The sequence below is a fragment of the Babylonia areolata genome, chromosome 15 (assembly GCF_041734735.1).
Source record: "Babylonia areolata isolate BAREFJ2019XMU chromosome 15, ASM4173473v1, whole genome shotgun sequence".
Taxonomy (NCBI): Eukaryota; Metazoa; Mollusca; class Gastropoda; order Neogastropoda; family Buccinidae; genus Babylonia; species Babylonia areolata.
Genome location: NC_134890.1, coordinates 2,285,148 through 2,308,082, shown reverse-complemented (window position 1 = coordinate 2,308,082; position 22,935 = coordinate 2,285,148). Strand labels below are relative to the sequence as shown.

General features: G+C 42.4%; 1 protein-coding gene across 1 annotated transcript in view; it reads right to left on the bottom strand.

The window, feature by feature from the left end:
* The window catches only part of LOC143290090 (extended synaptotagmin-2-like), a 71,041-nt gene that overhangs the window by 40,359 nt on the left and 7,747 nt on the right, over positions 1-22,935 (bottom strand). Inside the window, exons 4-10 of the mRNA XM_076599379.1 lie at positions 18,405-18,481; positions 15,158-15,224; positions 12,180-12,269; positions 11,631-11,686; positions 8,716-8,836; positions 4,567-4,666; positions 3,125-3,195 (exon numbers count right to left, since the gene is read on the bottom strand). Coding sequence (XP_076455494.1) covers positions 3,125-3,195; positions 4,567-4,666; positions 8,716-8,836; positions 11,631-11,686; positions 12,180-12,269; positions 15,158-15,224; positions 18,405-18,481 — 582 coding nt within the window. The remainder of the gene's footprint in view (positions 1-3,124; positions 3,196-4,566; positions 4,667-8,715; positions 8,837-11,630; positions 11,687-12,179; positions 12,270-15,157; positions 15,225-18,404; positions 18,482-22,935) is intronic.

Below are 22,935 nucleotides of genomic sequence, written 5' to 3'. Positions count from 1 at the left end.
GGTGATGACGATGATGATGGTGATACCTGATAATGATGACTGTAACATCACCGTAAAGGGTGGTGATGACGATGATGATGATGATAACTGATAATGATGACTATAACATCACCGTAAAGGGTGGTGATGACGGTGATGATGATGATAACTGATAATGATGACTATAACATCACCGTAAAGGGTGGTGATGACGATGATGATGGTGATAACTGAAAATGATGACTGTAACATCACCGTAAAGGGTGGTGATGACGATGATGATGGTGATAACTGATAATGATGACTGCAACATCACCGTAAAGGGTGGTGATGACGATGATGATGGTGATAACTGAAAATGATGACTGTAACATCATCATGAAGGGTGGTGATGACGATGATGATGGTGATAACTGATAATGATGACTGTAACATCACCGTAAAGGGTGGTGATGACGATGATGATGGTGATAACTGAAAATGATGACTAACATCACCGTAAAGGGTGGTGATGACGATGATGATGGTGATAACTGATGATGATGACTGTAACATCACCGTAAAGGGTGGTGATGACGATGATGATGGTGATAACTGATGATGATGACTATAACATCACCGTAAAGGGTGGTGATGACGATGATGATGGTGATAACTGATGATGATGACTGTAACATCACCGTAAAGGGTGGTGATGACGATGATGATGGTGATAACTGAAAATGATGACTAACATCACCGTAAAGGGTGGTGATGACGATGATGATGGTGATAACTGAAAATGATGACGGTAACATCACCGTAAAGGGTGGTGATGACGATGATGATAGTGATAACTGAAAATGACGATTGTAAGTTAATGAAACATCACCGTAAAGGGTGGTGATTACAATGATGATGATGATAACTGATAATGATGACTGTAACATCACCGTAAAGGGTGGTGATGACGATGATGATAGTGATAACTGATGATGATAGTGATAACTGATGATGATGACTGTAACATCACCGTAAAGGGTGGTGATTACAATGATGATAGTGATAACTGATGATGATAGTGATAACTGATAATGATGACTGTAACATCACCGTAAAGGGTGGTGATGACGATGATGATGGTGATAACTGATAATGATGACTGTAACATCACCGTAAAGGGTGGTGATGACGATGATGATAGTGATAACTGATGATGACTAACATCACCGTAAAGGGTGATGATGATGATGGTGATAACTGATAATGATGACTGTAACATCACCGTAAAGGGTGGTGATGACAATGATGATGGTGATAACTGATAATGATGACTGTAACATCACCGTAAAGGGTGGTGATGACGATGATGATGGTGATAACTGATAATGATGACTGTAACATCACCGTAAAGGGTGGTGATGATGATGATGATGGTGATAACTGATAATGATGACTAACATCACCGTAAAGGGTGGTGATTACGATGATGATAGTGATAACTGAAAATGACGATTGTAACATCACCGTAAAGTTGGTGATTACAATGATGATAGTGACAACTGATGATGATAGTGATAACTGATGATGATAGTGATAACTGATAATGATGACTGTAACATCACCGTAAAGGGTGGTGATTACAATGATGATAGTGATAACTGATGATGATAGTGATAACTGATAATGATGACTGTAACATCACCGTAAAGGGTGGTGATGATGATGATGATGGTGATAACTGATAATGATGACTGTAACATCACCGTAAAGGGTGGTGATGACGATGATGATGATAACTGATAATGTTGACGATGAATGACTGATGGCAACTATGATGATAGAATGATGATGACGGATGACTGATGATGGCAACAACGATGACTGATGTTTGATTGTTATGACTGATGATGACACTGATGGTTGACTAATGATGATGACGATGACGGTTCATCAATGATGGTGACTGAATGATGATGATCATGATGATAAACTGATATTATTGATTGAGGATGATTAATCTTGATGTTGATCGTGATGATGATGATGACTGATGATGATGATCATGATGATAAGCTGATATTATTGACTGAGGATGATTAATCTTGATGTTGATCGTGATGATGATGATGACTGATGATGATGATCATGATGATAAACTGATATTATTGACTGAGGATGATTAATCTTGATGTTGATCGTGATGATGATGACTGATGATGATGATCATGATGATAAGCTGATATTATTGACTGAGGATGATTAATCTTGATGTTGATCGTGATGATGATGATGACTGATGATGATGATCATGATGATAAACTGATATTATTGACTGAGGATGATTAATCTTGATGTTGATCGTGATTATGATGATGACTGATGATGATAATGAAAATAAAAGTGATGACAATGATGATAATAATTAGTAGCCTTGGTATTGTCATTAGCATCATCATCGTCACCACCATCATCAAAATCATCATCATCTCACTTTTCTACATTCACTAGTGATATATTGTAACAAAGCAGACAATGACATATCTGTCAACGTACAAAATTCACAAGGACAGTCCCCTCAACACACACACACACACTTTCACACACACACACACACACACACACGCACACACACCTCTGAAGAAGAAGGAGGAGAAGACAAAGGAGAAGACAAAGAAAACACACACACACACACACACACACACACACACACACCTCTGAAGAAGAAGAAGGAGAAGACAAAGGAGAAGACAAAGAAAACACACACACACACACACCTGAAGAAGAAGAAGAAGAAGGCAAAGAACAAACACACACACACACACATACACACACCTGAAGAAGAAGAAGGCAAAGAACACACACACACACACACACACACACACACACACACCTGAAGAAGAAGGAGAAGACAAAGAAGGAGAAGACAAAGAACACACACACACACACACACACACACACACACACACACACACACACCTGAAGAAGAAGAAGGCAAAGAACACACACACACACACACACACACACACACACACACACACACACACACACACACAACACACACACAACACACACAACACACACACAAACACACACACACACACACACACACACACACACACACACACACACACACACAGAGAGAGAACAGTACACAGCCTCTCACCTCAAAGCACTGGTTCCACACTGGATTCAAATTCTTGTCTATCACAGCTGTCTGGAAGGACTGGATCCCCACTGAACACATCAAATCATAATAATAATGATGATGATGATGATAATGATAATGATAATGATAATAATAATGATGATGATAACAATATTATTAATAATCATCATCATCATCATCGTAAGCAGTAGTAGTAGTAGTAGTATCATCATCATCATCATCATCATCATCATCAATGAAGATGATGATGATAATGATTATCATTACAACAACAACAACAACAATAATAATAAAATAATTACTATTATCTTTATTATTATCATCATCATCATTATCATAATCATTTCTTTAATCATTATCACCATTATCAATGTGTAGTAATCTATATACCACTTACACAAGCACATGTAACAAAATGGGTGGTATAAACAAGGCATGTGAAACCTCAGTGGGGGTTTTTTTAATGTTGAGGTACTAACTCACCAGAGATTAGTATTACCATCATCATTATCATCACAATTATTCCTTTAATCATTATCACTATTATCAATGTTTATTAATCTATATGCCACTTACCCAAGCACATGTACCAAAATGTGTGGTATAAACAAGGCACGTGAACCTCAGTTGGTTTTTTTTTTATAATGTTAAGGTGTTTTTATAATGTTAAGGAGAAGACAAAGATGAAGGAGAAGACAAAGATGGAGAATACAAAGATGAAGGAGAAGACAAAGAAGATGAAGGAGAAGACAAAGAAGAAGGAGAAGACAAAGATGAAGGAGAAGACAAAGAAGATAAAGGAGAAGACAAAGATGAAGGAGAAGACAAAGAAGATGAAGGAAAAGACAAAGATGAAGAAGAAGACAAAGATGAAATGAAGAACACAAAGAAGAAGACGACGACAAAGATGAAGGAGAAGACAAAGAAGAAGAAGACAAAGATGAAGGAGAAGACAAAGAAGATGAAGGAGAAGACAAAGATGAAATAAAGGAGAAGACGAAGAAGAAGAAGACAAAGATGAAGGAGAAGACAAAGAAAAAGAAGACAAAGATGAAGGAGGAAAAAATGATGGAGGAGAAGACAAAGATGGAGGAGAAGACAAAGAAGACAAAGATGAAGGAGAAGACAAAGATGGAGGAGAAGACAAAGATGGAGGAGAAGACAAAGAAGAAGAGACAAAGATGAAGGAGAAGACAAAGGAGAAGTCAAAGAAGAAAGAGAACAAGATGACAAAGAAGAACAACAACAAGAAGAAGACGAAGATGGAGGAGAAGACAAAGAAGGAGAAGACAATGAAGAAGAACACAATGAAGAAGGAGAAGACAAAGATGAAGGAGAAGACAAAGACAAAGGAGAAGAACAAGAACGAGAAGAACAAGACAAAAGAAGAGGAAGAAGAAAGAAAGGACCAGCTTTCCCTGCACAGAATGAATTTTCACCTGTGGCGATGGCGTACGGGTCGGACGAACCCTTGCCCACCAGCTGAGGGTCGGCACTCTCCAAGTCTTGAGCCTCAATGACGTGCACCAACAGCACACCCTGGGGAACACCAACATTACCGTGCCACAGTTCATGCAGAGATGACGTGCACCAACATTACCGTGCCACAGTTCATGCAGAGATGACGTGCACCAACAGCACACCCTGGGGAACACCAACATTACTGTGCCACAGTTCATGCAGAGATGACGTGCACCAACATTACCGTGCCACAGTTCATGCAGAGATGACGTGCACCAACATTACTGTGCCACAGTTCATGCAGAGATGACGTGCACCAACATTACTGTGCCACAGTTCATGCAGAGATGACGTGCACCAACATTACTGTGCCACAGTTCATGCAGAGATGACGTGCACCAACATTACCGTGCCACAGTTCATGCAGAGATGACGTGCACCAACATTACTGTGCCACAGTTCATGCAGAGATGACGTGCACCAACGTTACCATGCCACAGTTCATGCAGAGATGACGTGCACCAACATTACCGTGCCACAGTTCATGCACAGATGACGTGCACCAACAGCACACCCTGGGGAACACCAACATTACTGTGCCACAGTTCATGCACAGATGACGTGCACCAACAGCACACCCTGGGGAACACCAACATTACTGTGCCACAGTTCATGCACAGATGACGTGCACCAACAGCACACCCTGGGGAACACCAACATTACTGAGCCACAGTTCATGCACAGATGACGTGCACCAACATTACCGTGCCACAGTTCATGCACAGATGACGTGCACCAACAGCACACCCTGGGGAACACCAACATTACTGTGCCACAGTTCATGCACAGATGACGTGCACCAACATTACCATGCCACAGTTCATGCACAGATGACGTGCACCAACAGCACACCCTGGGGAACACCAACATTACCATGCCACAGTTCATGCAGAGATGACGTGCACCAACAGCACACCCTGGGGAACACCAACATTACCGTGCCACAGTTCATGCAGAGATGACGTGCACCAACAGCACACCCTGGGGAACACCAACATTACCGCGCCACAGTTCATGCAGAGATGACATGCACCAACAGCACACCCTGGGGAACACCAACATTACCGTGCCACAGTTCATGCAGAGATGACGTGCACCATTACCGTGCCACAGTTCATGCAGAGATGACGTGCACCAACATTACCGTGCCACAGTTCATGCACAGATGACGTGCACCAACATTACTGTGCCACAGTTCATGCACAGATGACGTGCACCAACATTACTGTGCCACAGTTCATGCAGAGATGACGTGCACCAACATTACCGTGCCACAGTTCATGCAGAGATGACGTGCACCAACATTACCGTGCCACAGTTCATGCACAGATGACATGCACCAACATTACTGTGCCACAGTTCATGCACAGATGACGTGCACCAACAGCACACCCTGGGGAACACCAACATTACCGCGCCACAGTTCATGCAGAGATGACGTGCACCAACAGCACACCCTGGGGAACACCAACATTACCGCGCCACAGTTCATGCAGAGATGACGTGCACCAACAGCACACCCTGGGGAACACCAACATTACCGTGCCACAGTTCATGCAGAGATGACGTGCACCAACAGCACACCCTGGGGAACACCAACATTACCGTGCCACAGTTCATGCAGAGATGACGTGCACCAACAGCACACCCTGGGGAACACCAACATTACCGTGCCACAGTTCATGCAGAGATGACGTGCACCAACAGCACACCCTGGGGAACACTAACACTACCGTTCATGCAGAGATGCCAACCCCTGTCAAATGCTTGCAGGAACAATCAGGACATTTTGGCAGGAACATTCTGAATTTGGTAGGAATATTCAGACGGGCGCAACAGCCGAGTGGTTAAAGCGTTGGACTGTCAATCTGAGGGTCCCGGGTTCAAATCACGGTGACGGCGGCTGGTGGATAAAGGGTGGAGATTTTTATGATCTCCCAGGTCAACATATGTGCAGACCTGCTAGTGCCTGAACCCTCTTCGTGTGTATATGCAAGCAGAAGATCAAATACGCACGTTAAAGATCCTGTAATGCATGTCAGCGTTCGGTGGATTATGGAAACAAGAACATAACCAGCTTGCACACCCCCGAAAACGGAGTATGGCTGCCTACATGGCGGGGTAAAAACGGTCATATACGTAAAAAGCCCACTCGTGTGCATAGGAGTGAACGCAGAAGAAGAAGAAGGTAGGAATATTCAGACACCAAGCTACATCCTCTTCTTCTTCTTCTTCTTCTTCTGCGTTTGTGGGCTGCAACTCCCACGTTCACTCGTATATACGCGAGTGGGCTTTTACGTGTATGACCATTTTTAACCTGCCATGTAGGCAGCCATACTCCGCTTTCGGGGGTGTGCATGCTGGGTATGTTCTTGTTTCCGTAACCCACCAAACACTGACATGGATTACACGATCTTTAACGTGTGTATTTGATCTTCTGCTTGCGTATACACACGAAGGGGGTTCAGGCACTGGCAGGTCTGTACATATGTTGACCTGGGAGATCGTAAAAATCTCCACCCTTTACCCACCAGGCACCACCAAGATTCGAACCCGGGACCCGCAGATTGAAAGTCCAACGCTTTAACCACTCGGCTACTGCACCCGTCAAGCCACATCAACAAAAGGAGGAGTTTGTATTATACTCCATGTTTGGTGATACATGTACTTACCATGTCAAACCGATGTAAACTAGGCCTATCAGTTTGCTCTGCTTGGCCAAATTTCACACGGCTAACAGTGAAAAAGACGACCCATCTTGCCCGGTCCGTTTTTAACCAATCAAACGCCTCTAAAAGCTACAAGCGCTGAATCATATTCAGACTCCAAGCCACATCAGCAAGCATATATTTCATTTACAAGGCATACAAACACTTGATTTAGTGTGAGTGTGCGTGTGTGTGTGTGTGTGTGTGAGTGTGCGTGTGTGTGAGTGTGTATGTGTGTTTCCATGATGTTTTGGACTGAAGTTGTGATTCAATATGTATGTATTGTTATTGTATCCGCCAAAAGACTCTTAGAATCTTTGATTATGCAAAGGTCAGATATCTTTAATAGCAACAGATGTGGTGTTGTGTACATGGACCAACCAATCCACACACTTTAACACCTTATTCGTCAGACATCTGCTCCTTGATAACAACACATGTGGTGTTGTGTACATGGACCAACCAATCCACACACTTTAACGCCTTATTCGTCAGACATCTGCTCCTTGATAACAACAGATGTGGTGTTGTGTACATGGACCAACCAATCCACACACTTTAACGCCTTATTCGTCAGACATCTGCTCCTTGATAACAACAGATGTGGTGTTGTGTACATGGACCAACCAATCCACACTCTTTAACGCCTTATTCTTCAGACATCTGCTCCTTGATAACAACAGATGTGGTGTTGTGTACATGGACCAACCAATCCACACTCTTTAACGCCTTATTCGTCAGACATCTGCTCCTTGATAACAGCACATGTGGTGTGTACATGGACCAACCAATCCACACTCTTTAACGCCTTATTCTTCAGACATCTGCTCCTTGATAACAACAGATGTGGTGTTGTGTACATGGACCAATCCACACTCTTTAACGCCTTATTCTTCAGACATCTGCTCCTTGATAACAACAGATGTGGTGTTGTGTACATGGACCAACCAATCCACACACTTTAACACCTTATTCGTCAGACATCTGCTCCTTGATAACAACAGATGTGGTGTTGTGCACACGGACCAATTAACACGCTTTGACACCTTAACCCCTGCAGTGCCCCAGACTGGAAATTTCTGTCCACATCATTGTAGGAACTTCCCAATCTTAAAATCACTGAATTCATGTGAAACTGTCAGAACTGGACAGTGTGCATATTTTCATGTTAGAAAATTTCAGGGCATATATATGTATTTCTTTTAGTAGTTTGTATGCTATTTCCGTAGGGATTTTTTGGAATTACTACCCTCCATGATCAAAACATGCCAACAGTTTGTCGCTGAACAGAAAACAGGCTTGGCACCGAAAGGGTTAAAAACCGAAACAGACACCGACACTTCTCTCCTGTGTGCTGACCTGTGGTAAGGGGTACCTCAGCTTGCGGATGTCGACCTCCTCGGCGATCTGGACAGGGATACGGTTGGGCAGGACCATGAACCCCGCGATCTGTTCCTCTATGATGGACCGCAGGATATCACTGCCGGACACACCCACACGTGTCACCACCTTAATAATAGTCATGAAAACAATAATAATAATAATAATAATAATAATAATAATAATGGCATTTATTTGGCGCTGAATCTTATGCAGAGACAAATCAAACCGCTTTTACACCAGTCATTCACACGCATGCATCACTCTAAAACTGGAGAAACTGAAGACAAGGAAGAGGCAGGGGAGGGAGGCTATTTTGGGAAGAGGTGGGTTTTCAGGCCAGACTTGAAAGAGCTGAGTGTGGAGACTTGACGAAGCGAAAGAGGAAGTTCATTCCAATTGCAAGGTCCAGAGACAGAGAAAGAACAGAAGCCAACAGTCGAATGTTTGAGTCTGGGTATGCGTAAACAGAGTGGATCCGAAGCCGATTGTAGTGAGCAAGATGGAGTGTAGAAATAACAATTATCATAACAACACCAACAGCAACACTACAACCACTAATAATAGTGATATTAATATAATACTAATAATACTACTGATAATGACAACGATGATGATGATGATATAGGAATAATAAGAATAACGATAATGATAAAAATTATGATGATGTTAAGATTAATAATAACAATGATAACGATAATGATGATAAGAATATTGATGATGATGATGATGATAATAATGATAATGATAATAACAATGATAATGATAAGAATATTGATGATGATGATGATGATACGAATACTAATGATGATGATGATGATGATGATGATGATAATAATTTTGTATTTGTATTTGTATTTCTTTTAATCACATCAGATTTCTGTGTGAAATTCGGGCTGATCTCCCCAGGGAGAGCACGTCGCTACACAACAGCGCCACCCTTTTTTCTTTTTTTTTTTTTTTTGTATTTTTCCCTGCATATAGTTTTATTTGTTAATAACAATAATAATAATAATAATAATATTCATAATAATATTAATAATGATGATAACATTGATAATAAGAATGACAATGGGCATTTTTAATGCACTTTACTCCCCTTAGCACAGAGGCCCAGAGCACTAACAATTACCATCAATATGAGGTGGGAAATGGTCTTAGGAATGAAGACTTTGGAACAAGACACATCTAATGTGTCACTTACAATGCACACGCATGCACACACACAAATCAAAATCAAATCATGGTGCTTAGAGCCTCGCCGACCACTGAGGCCATCTCAAGGCTATCGCCAAGTTAATACCTACCTACTACAAATCAAGGGTAAATGAAAAAAAAAAAATTCCACTAAAAACTAATCACCGCTTTAAGCTTTCCACACAAAGTTTAAAAACCTTCCATAGTTTAAAACCTTCAAATCTGATTAAAAATGTTCACTTCTTTCAAGAAGTCCATCAGCGTCTACGCATGCACACACACACACACACACACACACACACACACACATACACACACTTCCTCTTGAGGATTTTTTTTTTCAACATTATCTTACTTTAAAATTTAGATTGAGGAAGAACAATCTATGCTTTGCTTTATCAATTACTATCAGATTTTTTTTCCAGCATGGAGAACCAAATTAAAAACTGTTACACACCCAAGTCATTAAAAAAAAAATTAAGGACTTAAAAAAAAATTTTTTAAAAGCCATGTCATTTCTTACAACAGAAAAAAATAGAAACTTTTAACTCACTCGGGGCGAATAGTTTTCTCCCTTGCTTTTCCCTACAGTCGACCCATTCGTTAGGGCAAGGGAAAATAATTCACCAAAAATACAAAACACAAAGTAACTGAATGAAAATCGCTGTACTTGACCCACTGACCCCTCTTCTTACGTCGTGTGTACGCCCACCCCCATCCCTCTTCACTGCCGTCAGAAGCTGAGTCACTGTCAGTACCTTCTTGCTGGTAGCTTTCTTCACAGCAGATACTTTATTCAACGTCTTCATCATCCTCGTTTATGTCGAAACCTTCAGTTTGAAGCATTTCAATTACTTCAGCAGCAGTAAAAAGCTGCTGTCGTGATCTAGTTTCCTCCAAAACTTTCCACTTGCATCGCCTGCGATGCCATTTTCGATACATATGCAGAGTAGCTATCATGTGGGGTGCCGAGGTCCATGGCTTGCCAGCGAGTGTTTTGTTACGGAATCTCACGAAGAAACTTTCCATTCGACCTTGCTACCCCATGAGGAAAACATGTAAAAAAAAAATTTAATTGTCGAAACCGCTATAGTGTTCCGATGTCCAGAACCATGCCTTACGTCAGCAACACTAAAGCGTTCTATTGCCCGAATTGAGTTAACTCTCTCCATACGAACGGCGAAACAGACGACGTTAACAGTGTTTCACCCCAATTACCATCATCAAAATATTGCAAGAGGAAGGCTCTTATACTGAAGAGGTGAATGTTGACAAAGAATACCACAATTCTGACGACGGAAGCTAAAGGTTGGGTCATTCAGACACCCACTGGACATCCGAGGGGTCTGTGTAGAGGAGAAGAGAGGACTGGCCGTACTGAGTGAGTTAAAACCTGTAAGAACACTCATCACTCAGCTGAGGGAAAAACTGTTACTCTGAAACAACATATGAGGATGTGTGGTAAAACTATCCCCCCCCCCCCCCCCCTCATACCCCCTCCCCCCCCCCCCCCCCCCAAAAAAAAAATTACATCTGTAACAGTTGGAGTCACTGCAAGCCTTTTTCACACACACACACACACACACACACACACACACACACACACACTCACACACAAACACACGCAAAAAACCAAACCAAATACAACAACAACAACAACAACAACAACAACAACAACCAGCTCTGCACGGTCTTACTTTAATCCCGGCAAGTCCAAGGCATTGGCCAGGTTGGTCAAATTGAAGTCCAGTTCCTGAAAAGTGTGCAGTGCGCAAACACACACACACACACACACACGGCATTTAACAGTTTGGAAATAACACTGACCACAAATGCCTACAACCCACTGCTATAACGACAGAAAATTATTGATACCCCACAACAATGGTATGTTTGCCAAATACAAAACAGGTTAGTGAGAAAAGCAAATGTTCAATTTTCCTACAAAATAGATATATACAGACATATATATATAGCCACATGCACACACAAACATACATACTTGCACTCACATCCACACACACACATACACACACACCACACAGAAATACACACACATACACATGTACACACACACACACACACACACACACACACACACACACACGCACACACACGCACATGCGTACACGCATATGCACACACACACACACACACACACACACACACACACACACACGCACACACACACACACACACACACACACACACACACACACACACACACACACACACACACCACCTACAGGGTTGTTGAGGAAGAAGACACTCATGCCCCCAATCAGAGGGACCTTGGAGAGGAGCGGACGAAGGACCAGCCGAAGCGTCCCCCGCAACTGAAACCACACGGCGCGCGCCACACCCTCACGCTGCTTTATGTCCTCATCAAACAAGGAAAACTTGCCTACAAGCAGCTCAAACCACAACGACACACCCTGCCCATACCCCTACCCTTCTTCCCCCTTCCCTATACGCAAACTTTCCCCCCAACAACAAACCATGGATCTCAAAGTCTCTCAAAACCATTTTCATAATAATTATCTAAGAATAATAACCACAAGATTTAGGTTTGGTGTGTCGAGTTTGGCTGTACATCGTTACAGATACAGTAAATTTGATGTTAATGATTTGATTTGCCCATTATGCCAGGAAGACAAAGACGACGAAGTGCATTTTGTTTTGAGCTGCTCGGCTCTTAAAGGCTTAAGAGAAAGATATAGGCCTATTCCAGCCAGATATTTCCGACAACCTTGTACATTCAAGTTGTGCTTATTGATGTCGTCCAAAAGGCAAAATGATGTATGGAATTTGTCCATTTTCCTGCACAAAGCGTTTAAATTTAGAGAAATTGCAACCTCATAATGTTTTGCAAATGTATCTGTGTTTCATGTGATTTCATGTGATTTTGGTTTTCTCATGTTTATTCAAACAAATGTGATGCAACAAACGTTGTTTGTGTACCCCTTCATAGGGGCTATGGCCTGATGAATAAATCATCCGTATCCGTATCCGTATCAAAACCATTTTAAACGAGAAAAAGGTAGCATTTCAGTCAGGGAACAACAAGGATAGGAAACTGATACAAAAGAAGCTCAGAGGGGAATTACCAAGGGGACAGAGGGAGTTCAATTCAAAAGTAGAGCAACAGTTTCAGACAGGAAAAATGGCAGATGCATGGGATGGGTTAAAAATGATCACTGGAGAAACGAAAAGGAAAACAGTAGCTTGTGAAATGAAAAGGGATGAACAGCTTGATTTTTCAAACAAACTGAACAACCTCTACTGTCACGTTGAAAGGAATGATTTGGGAAGGGAACTCACAGTTGCAGGAAAAGATCAAAGATAGTAACACAGGTGAGGACTTTGAGATCGATACAAAAGTTGTTGAATCTTTATTTTTAAAACTGAATGTCACGAAGGCAATTGGCCCCGATAATATCTGCAGAAGATTACTGAAAGCGAAAGGACTATGACTCTCAAACTTGGAGGCAAAAATTGCACTGGCTCTTAGTGCTGCAGCCTTGTGGGCTGGCAGGCCTTTGGGAACCATCCCAACGCCGACTGTCCTAAAATCCTCTTGGCCGAGAGAGTGGGGATGTAGCTTGGGCAAGACAGTCTCCACTATAATCAAATACTAGCCCAAACAGTCGGAACAGCAGTTGCCTCCTCTGCTGTTCTGATGGTCGCAGTCGGACATGACTGACTATCATATATGTGCAGATGCCTGACCAGCAGCATATAACCCAACGTGCTTTGTCAGACCTTGCGTGCAAGCATATATATTTGTGTACCTATCAGAGTGGATTTCTTCACACAATTTTTGCCAGAAAACAACACACACGTTGCCATGGGTTCTGTTCCAGTTCGCAAAGTGCGTGCTGCACATGGGACCTAGGTTTATCACCTCATCCGAATGACTAGATACTTAGTTCGATTTTCCACTCAAACTTTGGAGAAAGGGAGAGCATGGGATTGGAACCCTGGCCCTCACAGACTCTCTGCGGCTGCCTTCACCTCTACACTCCGTCTCGCTCACTACAATCGGCTTCGGATCCACTCTGTTTACGCATACCCAGATTCAAACACTCGACTGTTGGCCGCCGTTCTTTCTCTGTCTCTGGACCTTGCGATTGGAATGAACTTCCTCTTTCGCTTCATCAAGTCTCCACAATCAGCTCTTTCAAGTCTGGCCTTAAAACCCACCTCTTCCCAAAATAGACTCCCTTGCCTGCCCTTCCTTGTCTTTAGTTTCTACAGTTTTAGAGTTATGCATGCGTGTGAATGACTGGTGCGAAAGCGCTTTGCTTTGTCTCTGCACAAGATCCAGCGCTATATAAATACCATTATTATTATTATTATTATTATAACCATTCTGCCACCGTCCACCGACACCACACTAGCTAGTGCACATGCGCTTACATACATAAAACCTAACTGAATGACACAGGAAATAACTCATAAGCCCCCAATGGCAGCTGTCAGTTATTTGGCTCTACCCAGGTAAGCAGCCTGTCGCACTGAAAATGACTCCATGCTTGTAAAGCACTCAGAGCTTGGTCTCTGACAGAGGACAGGCACTGTATAAGATAAGATAAGATAAGATAAGAATAACTCTATTATCTCCAACTGGAGAAATTTGGTCAGGTGCATTATCACAACATAGACAAGTAAACAACATGGGGACCATAACTGTAAAAGCCAGCAACAGCCCCTACAAATATCACGAAGATACAAATGTAAAAAAAATATCACATACATCGTTTCATACATATATCCACACACTGCAGGTAATAACTAGTATTCTTAATGTAAAAACAGAAAGAATTAAGAAACATTATTTGAATATAATTATAAACATAGCCTACTATACTGCACATTGATTATAATAGACAGATAAGATAAGAATAAAGATGAATTGCGGAAAACCACAACCAGATAATCAGCACACATCCGCACCACCACCCCCCCTCCCCCCCCCACACACACACGGATAACTTGATTAAACAAGAGAGTAATAAACATATGTTCTCAAATAAAAGCATTTCACATATTCGCTTTTAAAAACATTGCAATTAATTATTACATCGTAATTATTAAACAGAAATATATTTAGAATATTTAGAATATCAGTATCCATATCGTCATCGTTTGATTGAACTAGAAATGACTACACCTACGAGTTCTTGGAACAATGTGTGAGATCAGTAACGCTACATGGACTTACAGTCAAATCTTTCACGCCAAAGTTCACCCCTTTCACTTGCACCACCAACTTGCAGTCACTGGCATAGCTGGAAAATCAACAGATTTCATTTATTAGATATGCTGATTAAAACACACTCACGCATGCATGCACACACATATGCACACGCATACATACACATGCACGTATGTGTGAACACACACACATACACTAAGTGAAAGCCCTGCCCATTTTGTTCTCCACAAAGTGGATTTTCCTATAGAATTTCCTCCAGGGACAACCCTTTTGTTGCTGTGGGTTCCTTAACATATGCTAAATTCATGCTGCACAGGGGACCTCAGTTTATCGTCTCATCCAAATGACTAGCATCCAGACCACCACTGAAGGAGGGGGAGAAAATACTGGTGACTGTAGGATTCAAGCCAGTGAACACAAGATTCTCTCGTTTCCTATGCGGAGGACGCATTACCGCTGCCAAATCTCCACACATCTGACACATCAAAACACTGCGTCTGACAGAACAGACATGTAACACCAATGCGGTGGCCCAGTGTCAATGGGCCAGACGAGGATGTGAGTGTCTACGAGTTCGAGCCCCATAATAAGGACCGTGATTCCCACCCACCCCCCAACCCCCTTCCACTAGACCTTGAGTGGTGGTCTGGGTTCTAGTGATTTGGAATAACTGCTAAACTGATGGCCTGCATAAACTTGGTGCACATAAAAAATTAAAAAATCCACATACAACAACAAAAGGGATGCCCCTTGCAACATTATGCTGAAAAATTCACTTTGATAGTAAAAAAAAAAAAATACACAGGCAAATAGGAATATAAGTGTGTGTCTGTGTGTGTGTGTGTGTGTGTGTTTATCTTCAGTTTAACGTCTATTCACTATAAGTGTTTTTAGACGGAAAGGAGTAAAGTAGTGTATAAAGGAAAGGGAATGCATGTGAATATTAGTGTAAAAAAGTATTCATGTTATGTATCAGAGGAAAAGTATAAGAAAAAGGTCTAAAGAGATTGTGGTGTGTACTGAATGAGGTGTCATGGGAAGGAGAATATGTATATGCATATCAAGTATTAACCTACAACAATGTAAATATAAATAACAGTATTAAATATAATACATCAAAGGAGGATACCAACTGGACTGGAGTTTAAAATTTCCGAAAACATTCTAAGCAATGAATAATCATTCAAAATCTTTTCAGTGGCTGATGAAATATTGGAAGAAAAGTCATCAACTACATCGTTAGGAATTAAATGTCTTATGCTCGGACAATGAATGAGTAGATGACTTACAGTTATTTTCTTACCGCACATACATTTTATATTTTTAGAAAATTTTGTACGAAAGGTATTTAAACGAATTCTATACATTAGACTTGTAATTTGTCTTGAATGTGCTGCTGGTGTCAAATTTAGAAAGTGTTTGGGATTAGCTGCATTCTTTGTGTTAACACAACACTGGTAATATTGATTATTTGAATCTGTAAGTAATTTCTTAAATCGATTTCTAGATACATTTTCTATACAACTAATGTATTCATGTTGATCTAACTGGATGTCAAGTTGTATTGTGTGTGTGTGTGTGTGTGTGTGTGTGTGCGCGAGTATGACTGAAGCCTGCCTGAACGACAAGTGAAACGAACATCACGCGTCAGAAACCTGGCATCTATCGGTCAGCTCTTCCCAGGTAGGTAGCCGGTTGTGCGAATTACTCCTGTGTTTGCAAAGCGCTTCGTTAACTCACTGCAGACAAGGGAACACTATAGCGTTCCTGACGTAAGGTACAATTCTGGTCGACAGAACACTAGAGCAGTTTTGACGATTATAAATTTGTCCACGTTTTTTCCTCTTGGGGTAGCATAAAAGTCGCAGCTACACCGGGCATTGCAAACGTGTCAAGGGCCAAATGGAAAGTTTCTTCCTGAGGTTTCCGTGACAATACACTTGCTTGTGCCCCACATGACAAGCTAATCTGCATACGTATCTTCTTCTTCTCCTTCTGCGTTTGTGGGCTGCAACTCCCACGTTCACTCACATGTACACGAGTGGGCTTTTACGTGTATGACCATTTTTACCCTGCCATGTAGGCAGTCATACTCCGCTTTCGGGGGTGTGCATGCTGGGTATGTTCTTGCTTCCATAACCCACCGAACGCTGACATGGATTACAGGATCTTTAACGTGCGTATTTGATCTGCGTACGCATACCCACGAAGGGGGTTCAGGCACTAGCAGGTCTGCACATATGTTGACCTGGGAGATCGTAAAAATCTCCACCCTTTACCCACCAGGCGCCGTCACCGTGATTCGAACCCAGGTCCCTCAGATTGAATGTCCAACGCTTTAACCACTCGGCTATTACGCCTGTCTTCATACGTATCGAAAATGGTGTCGCAGGCGACACAAGTGGAAATTTTTGGAGCAAACTAGATCACAACAGCGGCTTTAGATTACTGCTGAAGTGATTGAAATGCTTCAAACTGAAGGTTTCGACATTGACGAGGATGATGAAGATGTTGAATAAAGTATCTGCAGTGAAGAAAGCTACCAGCAAGAAGGTACTGACAGTGACTCAGCTTCTGAGGGCTGTGAAGAGAGGGAGGTGGGGTGGGCATTCACACGACATGAGGAGAGGGGTCAGTGGGTCACGTATAGGGAGTTTCATTCAGTTACTTTGTGTTTTGTAGTTTTTGTGATTTTTTTTTTTTCCCTAACCCTAACAAATGGGTCGTCTGCAGGGGAAAGCAAGGGAGAAAACTACTGGGCCGGAGTGAGTTTAAAACTCTTCAATCTTCAAATTGGAAGGTCAGCCGTCATTACTGACTATTAATGACCTGTGTGCGCAGACGCGTAAAAAATTTTAAAATAAATAAATAAAAAAACCCTAGTCATAACCTAAGTAGACCTATTTTCCTACCGGAGGGGGTGACAATGAGAAAGAACATGTATACATATTCCCTCCCACCGTCACTCGCAGCGTCCCTCCGGAGGAAAAAAAAAAAAAGGGGGGGGGGGGACTAAACTGTGATCTTGTTCAGCTCCCTCTTGAAAGCTACCAAGGAGGGAGCCTCTGCTGCTGTTGCAGGCAGGGAGTTCCAGACGGGAATGGTTGATGGGGAAAAACTATAAGGGTCAGAGGAGGAGCTAAGATGGACCAAATTTGTGTCGATGATTTTGATCTTGTTCTCACAGAGCAGAGGACAGAGGCGCTAGGTAACTTTAGAACTACCCGTGTGGGTCAGTCTGTAGCACACTGACTTGATTTCCAGATCCAGGACGATCTCGTCTCGCTTCACCTGGCTCGTGTACACCTTCACTCCACCAATTCGGGGGGGCTGGAAAAGAAAAAATAGAAGAAAAAAAAAATAATAATAATAATAATAATTTAGAAGAAAGAAAGGAGGGAGAGAAGGAGCGCAAAATATATTTAGAGAGAGAGACCGACACAGAGAGAGACAGAGAGAGAGACACAGAGAGACAGAGAGAGACACACACACACACACAGACACAGAGAGACAGACTGACAGACAGAGAGACACAGAGAGACAGACAGACTGACTGACAGAGAGACACAGAGAGAGAGAGACAGAGAGAGACACAGAGAGAGAGAAAGAGATAGAAACAGAGACAGACAGACAGACAGAGGGAGACACACAGGGAGAGAGACAGAGACAGACAGACAGACAGAGTGAGAGAGAAACACAGAGAGAGACAGACAGACAGACAGACAGACAGAGACAGAGAGAAACACAGAGAGAGAGAGACACACACACACACACACACACACACACACACACACACACACACAGAAAGAGAGAGAGAGAAACACAGAGAGAGACAGACACACAGACAGAATGTGCATGCACATGTGTGTGTGTGTGTGTGTGTGTGTGTGTGTGTGTGTGTGTGTGTGTGTGAGGATGAAAGGAGGAAAGAAGGAAAGAAGGAAACAAACAGTAAACAACGAAAGAAACAAAGAAACGAAGACAATCAACAAAGACAGTGTGTCCTGAGTCTGAAGAGCAGTCACTACTTTTCACGCACTTATCAACGGTGCCGGCAACCTCTTGTGCAAATAACTCCATGTCTGAAAAGCGCCTAGAGCTTGGTCTCCAACCACAGACAAGCGCCATGCAAGTATCCGTATCACCACATGATTCAAATTCAGCGGGGTACCTGGGTGCAAACGCTACGAAACGTTGGCTCGGGCACACAAATTTTCTGTCGAGAGTGCCCAGTTGGCACTCAAAAATTGATTGAGGCGGGAAAAAAAAAAAAATTTAAAAGACACACCATGAAAGCAAGCTCGAACGTGGTCGATCGAATTGTGAAGTGTCGTCTGCTGCAGCTCGCTTCGCAGAGCAGCATCTTTGACACGTACGCGATCGGATGGCGACGTTCAGCACACACTTGGCACACTGAAAACGAACCCATGGCAACGAGAGGGCTGTCCTCAGACAAAAAATTACGCAGAAGAAACTCAATCTGACAGGTGGCGCCTTGGGTTACGCTGCTGGTCAGGCGTCTGCCAAGCAGATGTGGTGTGGCGTGTATGGATTTGTCTGAACGCAGAGACGCCTCCTTGAGAAACTGAGACCGAAACTGTATGGCGCTGCGTCCGTGGGACTTCACTCAAGATTTTTTTACCGAAGTGTGAGTGGGTACACCTGACATCAATGGGGGTGGGGTGGGGGTGGGGGGGTTTAACCCTTTGAGCCCTGACCACCGCTTTACCGGAGGTAGAGAAAAATGACATAATGCCTAGCCACCGGTCGAGCAGTGCATAAACACTTGTGTCGTGTTTTGCTATTGGTTGACTTATATTGAAGAGCAAATCAGAAAAACCGTAATATTCTGACGTCAGCGAACATAGTACCAACATGGCTGTGCCTTTTCACTGTGTTTTGTGCATGTGCTTTGGATAAAAAAGATTGATTTCAATATAAGTCAACCAATAGCAAAACACGACAAGTGTTTACGCACCGCTCAACCGGTGGCTAGGCATTATGTCATTTTTCTCTACCACCGGTAAAGCGGTGGTCAGGGCACTCTTTTTATATCTGCCGTGACACATTAACTACCAATTATTTGCAAATTTTGGCTCAGGAGCTCAGGCAGAAGGGTTAAAATTGCTCAGGAACTCAGGGCTCAAAGGGTTAAGCCAGGGCAAGGAGAGGACTGGGCCCCACCTTCCTAGCCAAGCCCTCGACACGGTAGACTCCACAGCACAGAGGGCTGTAAACGGTTATAGGACCTTTAACTCACTCCGGACGATGGAACGGACATAAGGTACCGTTCCAGACGACGGAACGCTATAGCGGTTTCGACAATGAAAAATTTTTCCACATTTTCCTCATGGGGTAGCATAACAATCGCAGCTACACCGGGCATTGTGAACGTGTGAGTTTCTTCATGAGATTCTGTAACAACACACTCCACAGCGAGCCAGCGAGTTCAAGGACCCCACACGACAAGCTAATCTGCACACGTATCGAAAATGGCGTCGCAGGCAATACAAGTGGAAATTTTTTAAGCAAACTAGGTCACAACAGCGGCTTTTACCGCTGCTGAAGTGATTGAAATGCTTCAAACTGAAAGTTTCAACATCGACGAGGATGATGAAGACGTTGAATAAAGTATCTGCAGTGAAGAAAGCTACCAGCAAGTAGGTACTGATTGTGATTCAGTTTCTGATAGCAGTGAAGAGGGAGGGGGGTGGGCGATCACACGACGTGAGGGGGGTCAGTGGGTCAAGTACAGTGAGTTTCATTCAGTTACTTTACGTTTTGTATTTTTTGTGATTTTGTTTCCAAACCCTAACAAATAGGTTGTCGCAAGGGAGAGAACTATTCGTCCGGAGTGAGTTAACCTTTTATATTCTATCACACCCCTCTCTCCTTCCCACTTACACTGCAGTTCTTACAATGTCACCCATCCTTTAACCTTTTTTAACCTTTTATATTCTGTCACACCCCTCTCTCCTTCCCACTTACACTGCAGTTCTTACAATGTCAACCATCCTTTAACCTTTTTTTAACCTTTTATATTCTGTCACACCCCTCTCTTCTTCCAGCTCACACTGCAGTTCTTACAATGTCACCCATCCTTTAACCTTTTTTAACCTTTTATATTCTATCACACCCCTCTCTCCTTCCCACTTACACTGCAGTTCTTACAATGTTACCCATCCTTTAACCTTTTTTAACCTTTTATATTCTGTCACACCCCTCTCTTCTTCCAGCTCACACTGCAGTTCTTACAATGTCACCCATCCTTTAACCTTTTTTAACCTTTTATATTCTGTCACACCCCTCTCTCCTTCCCACTTACACTGCAGTTCTTACAATGTCACCCATCCTTTAACCTTTTTTAACCTTTTATATTCTGTCACACCCCTCTCTCCTTCCCACTTACACTGCAGTTCTTACAATGTCACCCATCCTTTAACCTTTTTTTAACCTTTTATATTCTGTCACACCCCTCTCTCCTTCCCGCTTACACTGCAGTTCTTACAATGTTACCCATCCTTTAACCTTTTTTTTAACCTTTTATATTCTGTCACACCCCTCTCTCCTTCCCACTTACACTGCAGTTCTTACAATGTCACCCATCCTTTGACCTTTTTTAACCTTTTATATTCTGTCACACCCCTCTCTCCTTCCCACTTACACTGCAGTTCTTACAATGTTACCCATCCTTTAACCTTTTTTTTAACCTTTTATATTCTGTCACACCCCTCTCTCCTTCCCACTTACACTGCAGTTCTTACAATGTTACCCATCCTTTGACCTTTTTTAACCTTTTATATTCTGTCACACCCCTCTCTCCTTCCCACTTACACTGCAGTTCTTACAATGTCACCCATCCTTTAACCTTTTTTTAACCTTTTATATTCTGTCACACCCCTCTCTCCTTCCCACTTACACTGCAGTTCTTACAATGTCACCCATCCTTTAACCTTTTTTAACCTTTTATATTCTGTCACACCCCTCTCTCCTTCCAACTTACATTGCAGTTCTTACAATGTTACCCATCCTTTAACCTTTTTTTAACCTTTTATATTCTGTCACACCCCTCTCTCCTTCCCACTTACACTGCAGTTCTTACAATGTCACCCATCCTTTAACCTTTTTTTAACCTTTTATATTCTGTCACACCCCTCTCTCCTTCCCACTTACACTGCAGTTCTTACAATGTCACCCATCCTTTAACCTTTTTTTAACCTTTTATATTCTGTCACACCCCTCTCTCCTTCCCGCTTACACTGCAGTTCTTACAATGTTACCCATCCTTTAACCTTTTTTAACCTTTTATATTCTGTCACACCTCTCTCTCCTTCCCACTTACACTGCAGTTCTTACACTGTTACCCATCCTTTAACCTTTTTTAACCTTTTATATTCTGTCACACCCCTCTCTCCTTCCAACTTACATTGCAGTTCTTACAATGTCACCCATCCTTTAACCTTTTTTAACCTTTTATATTCTGTCACACCCCTCTCTCCTTCCCACTTACACTGCAGTTCTTACAATGTCACCCATCCTTTAACCTTTTTTAACCTTTTATATTCTGTCACACCTCTCTCTCTCCTTCCCACTTACACTGCAGTTCTTACAATGTTACCCATCCTTTAACCTTTTTTAACCTTTTATATTCTGTCACACCCCTCTCTTCTTCCAGCTCACACTGCAGTTCTTACAATGTCACCCATCCTTTAACCTTTTTTAACCTTTTATATTCTGTCACACCTCTCTCTCTCTCCTTCCCACTTACACTGCAGTTCTTACAA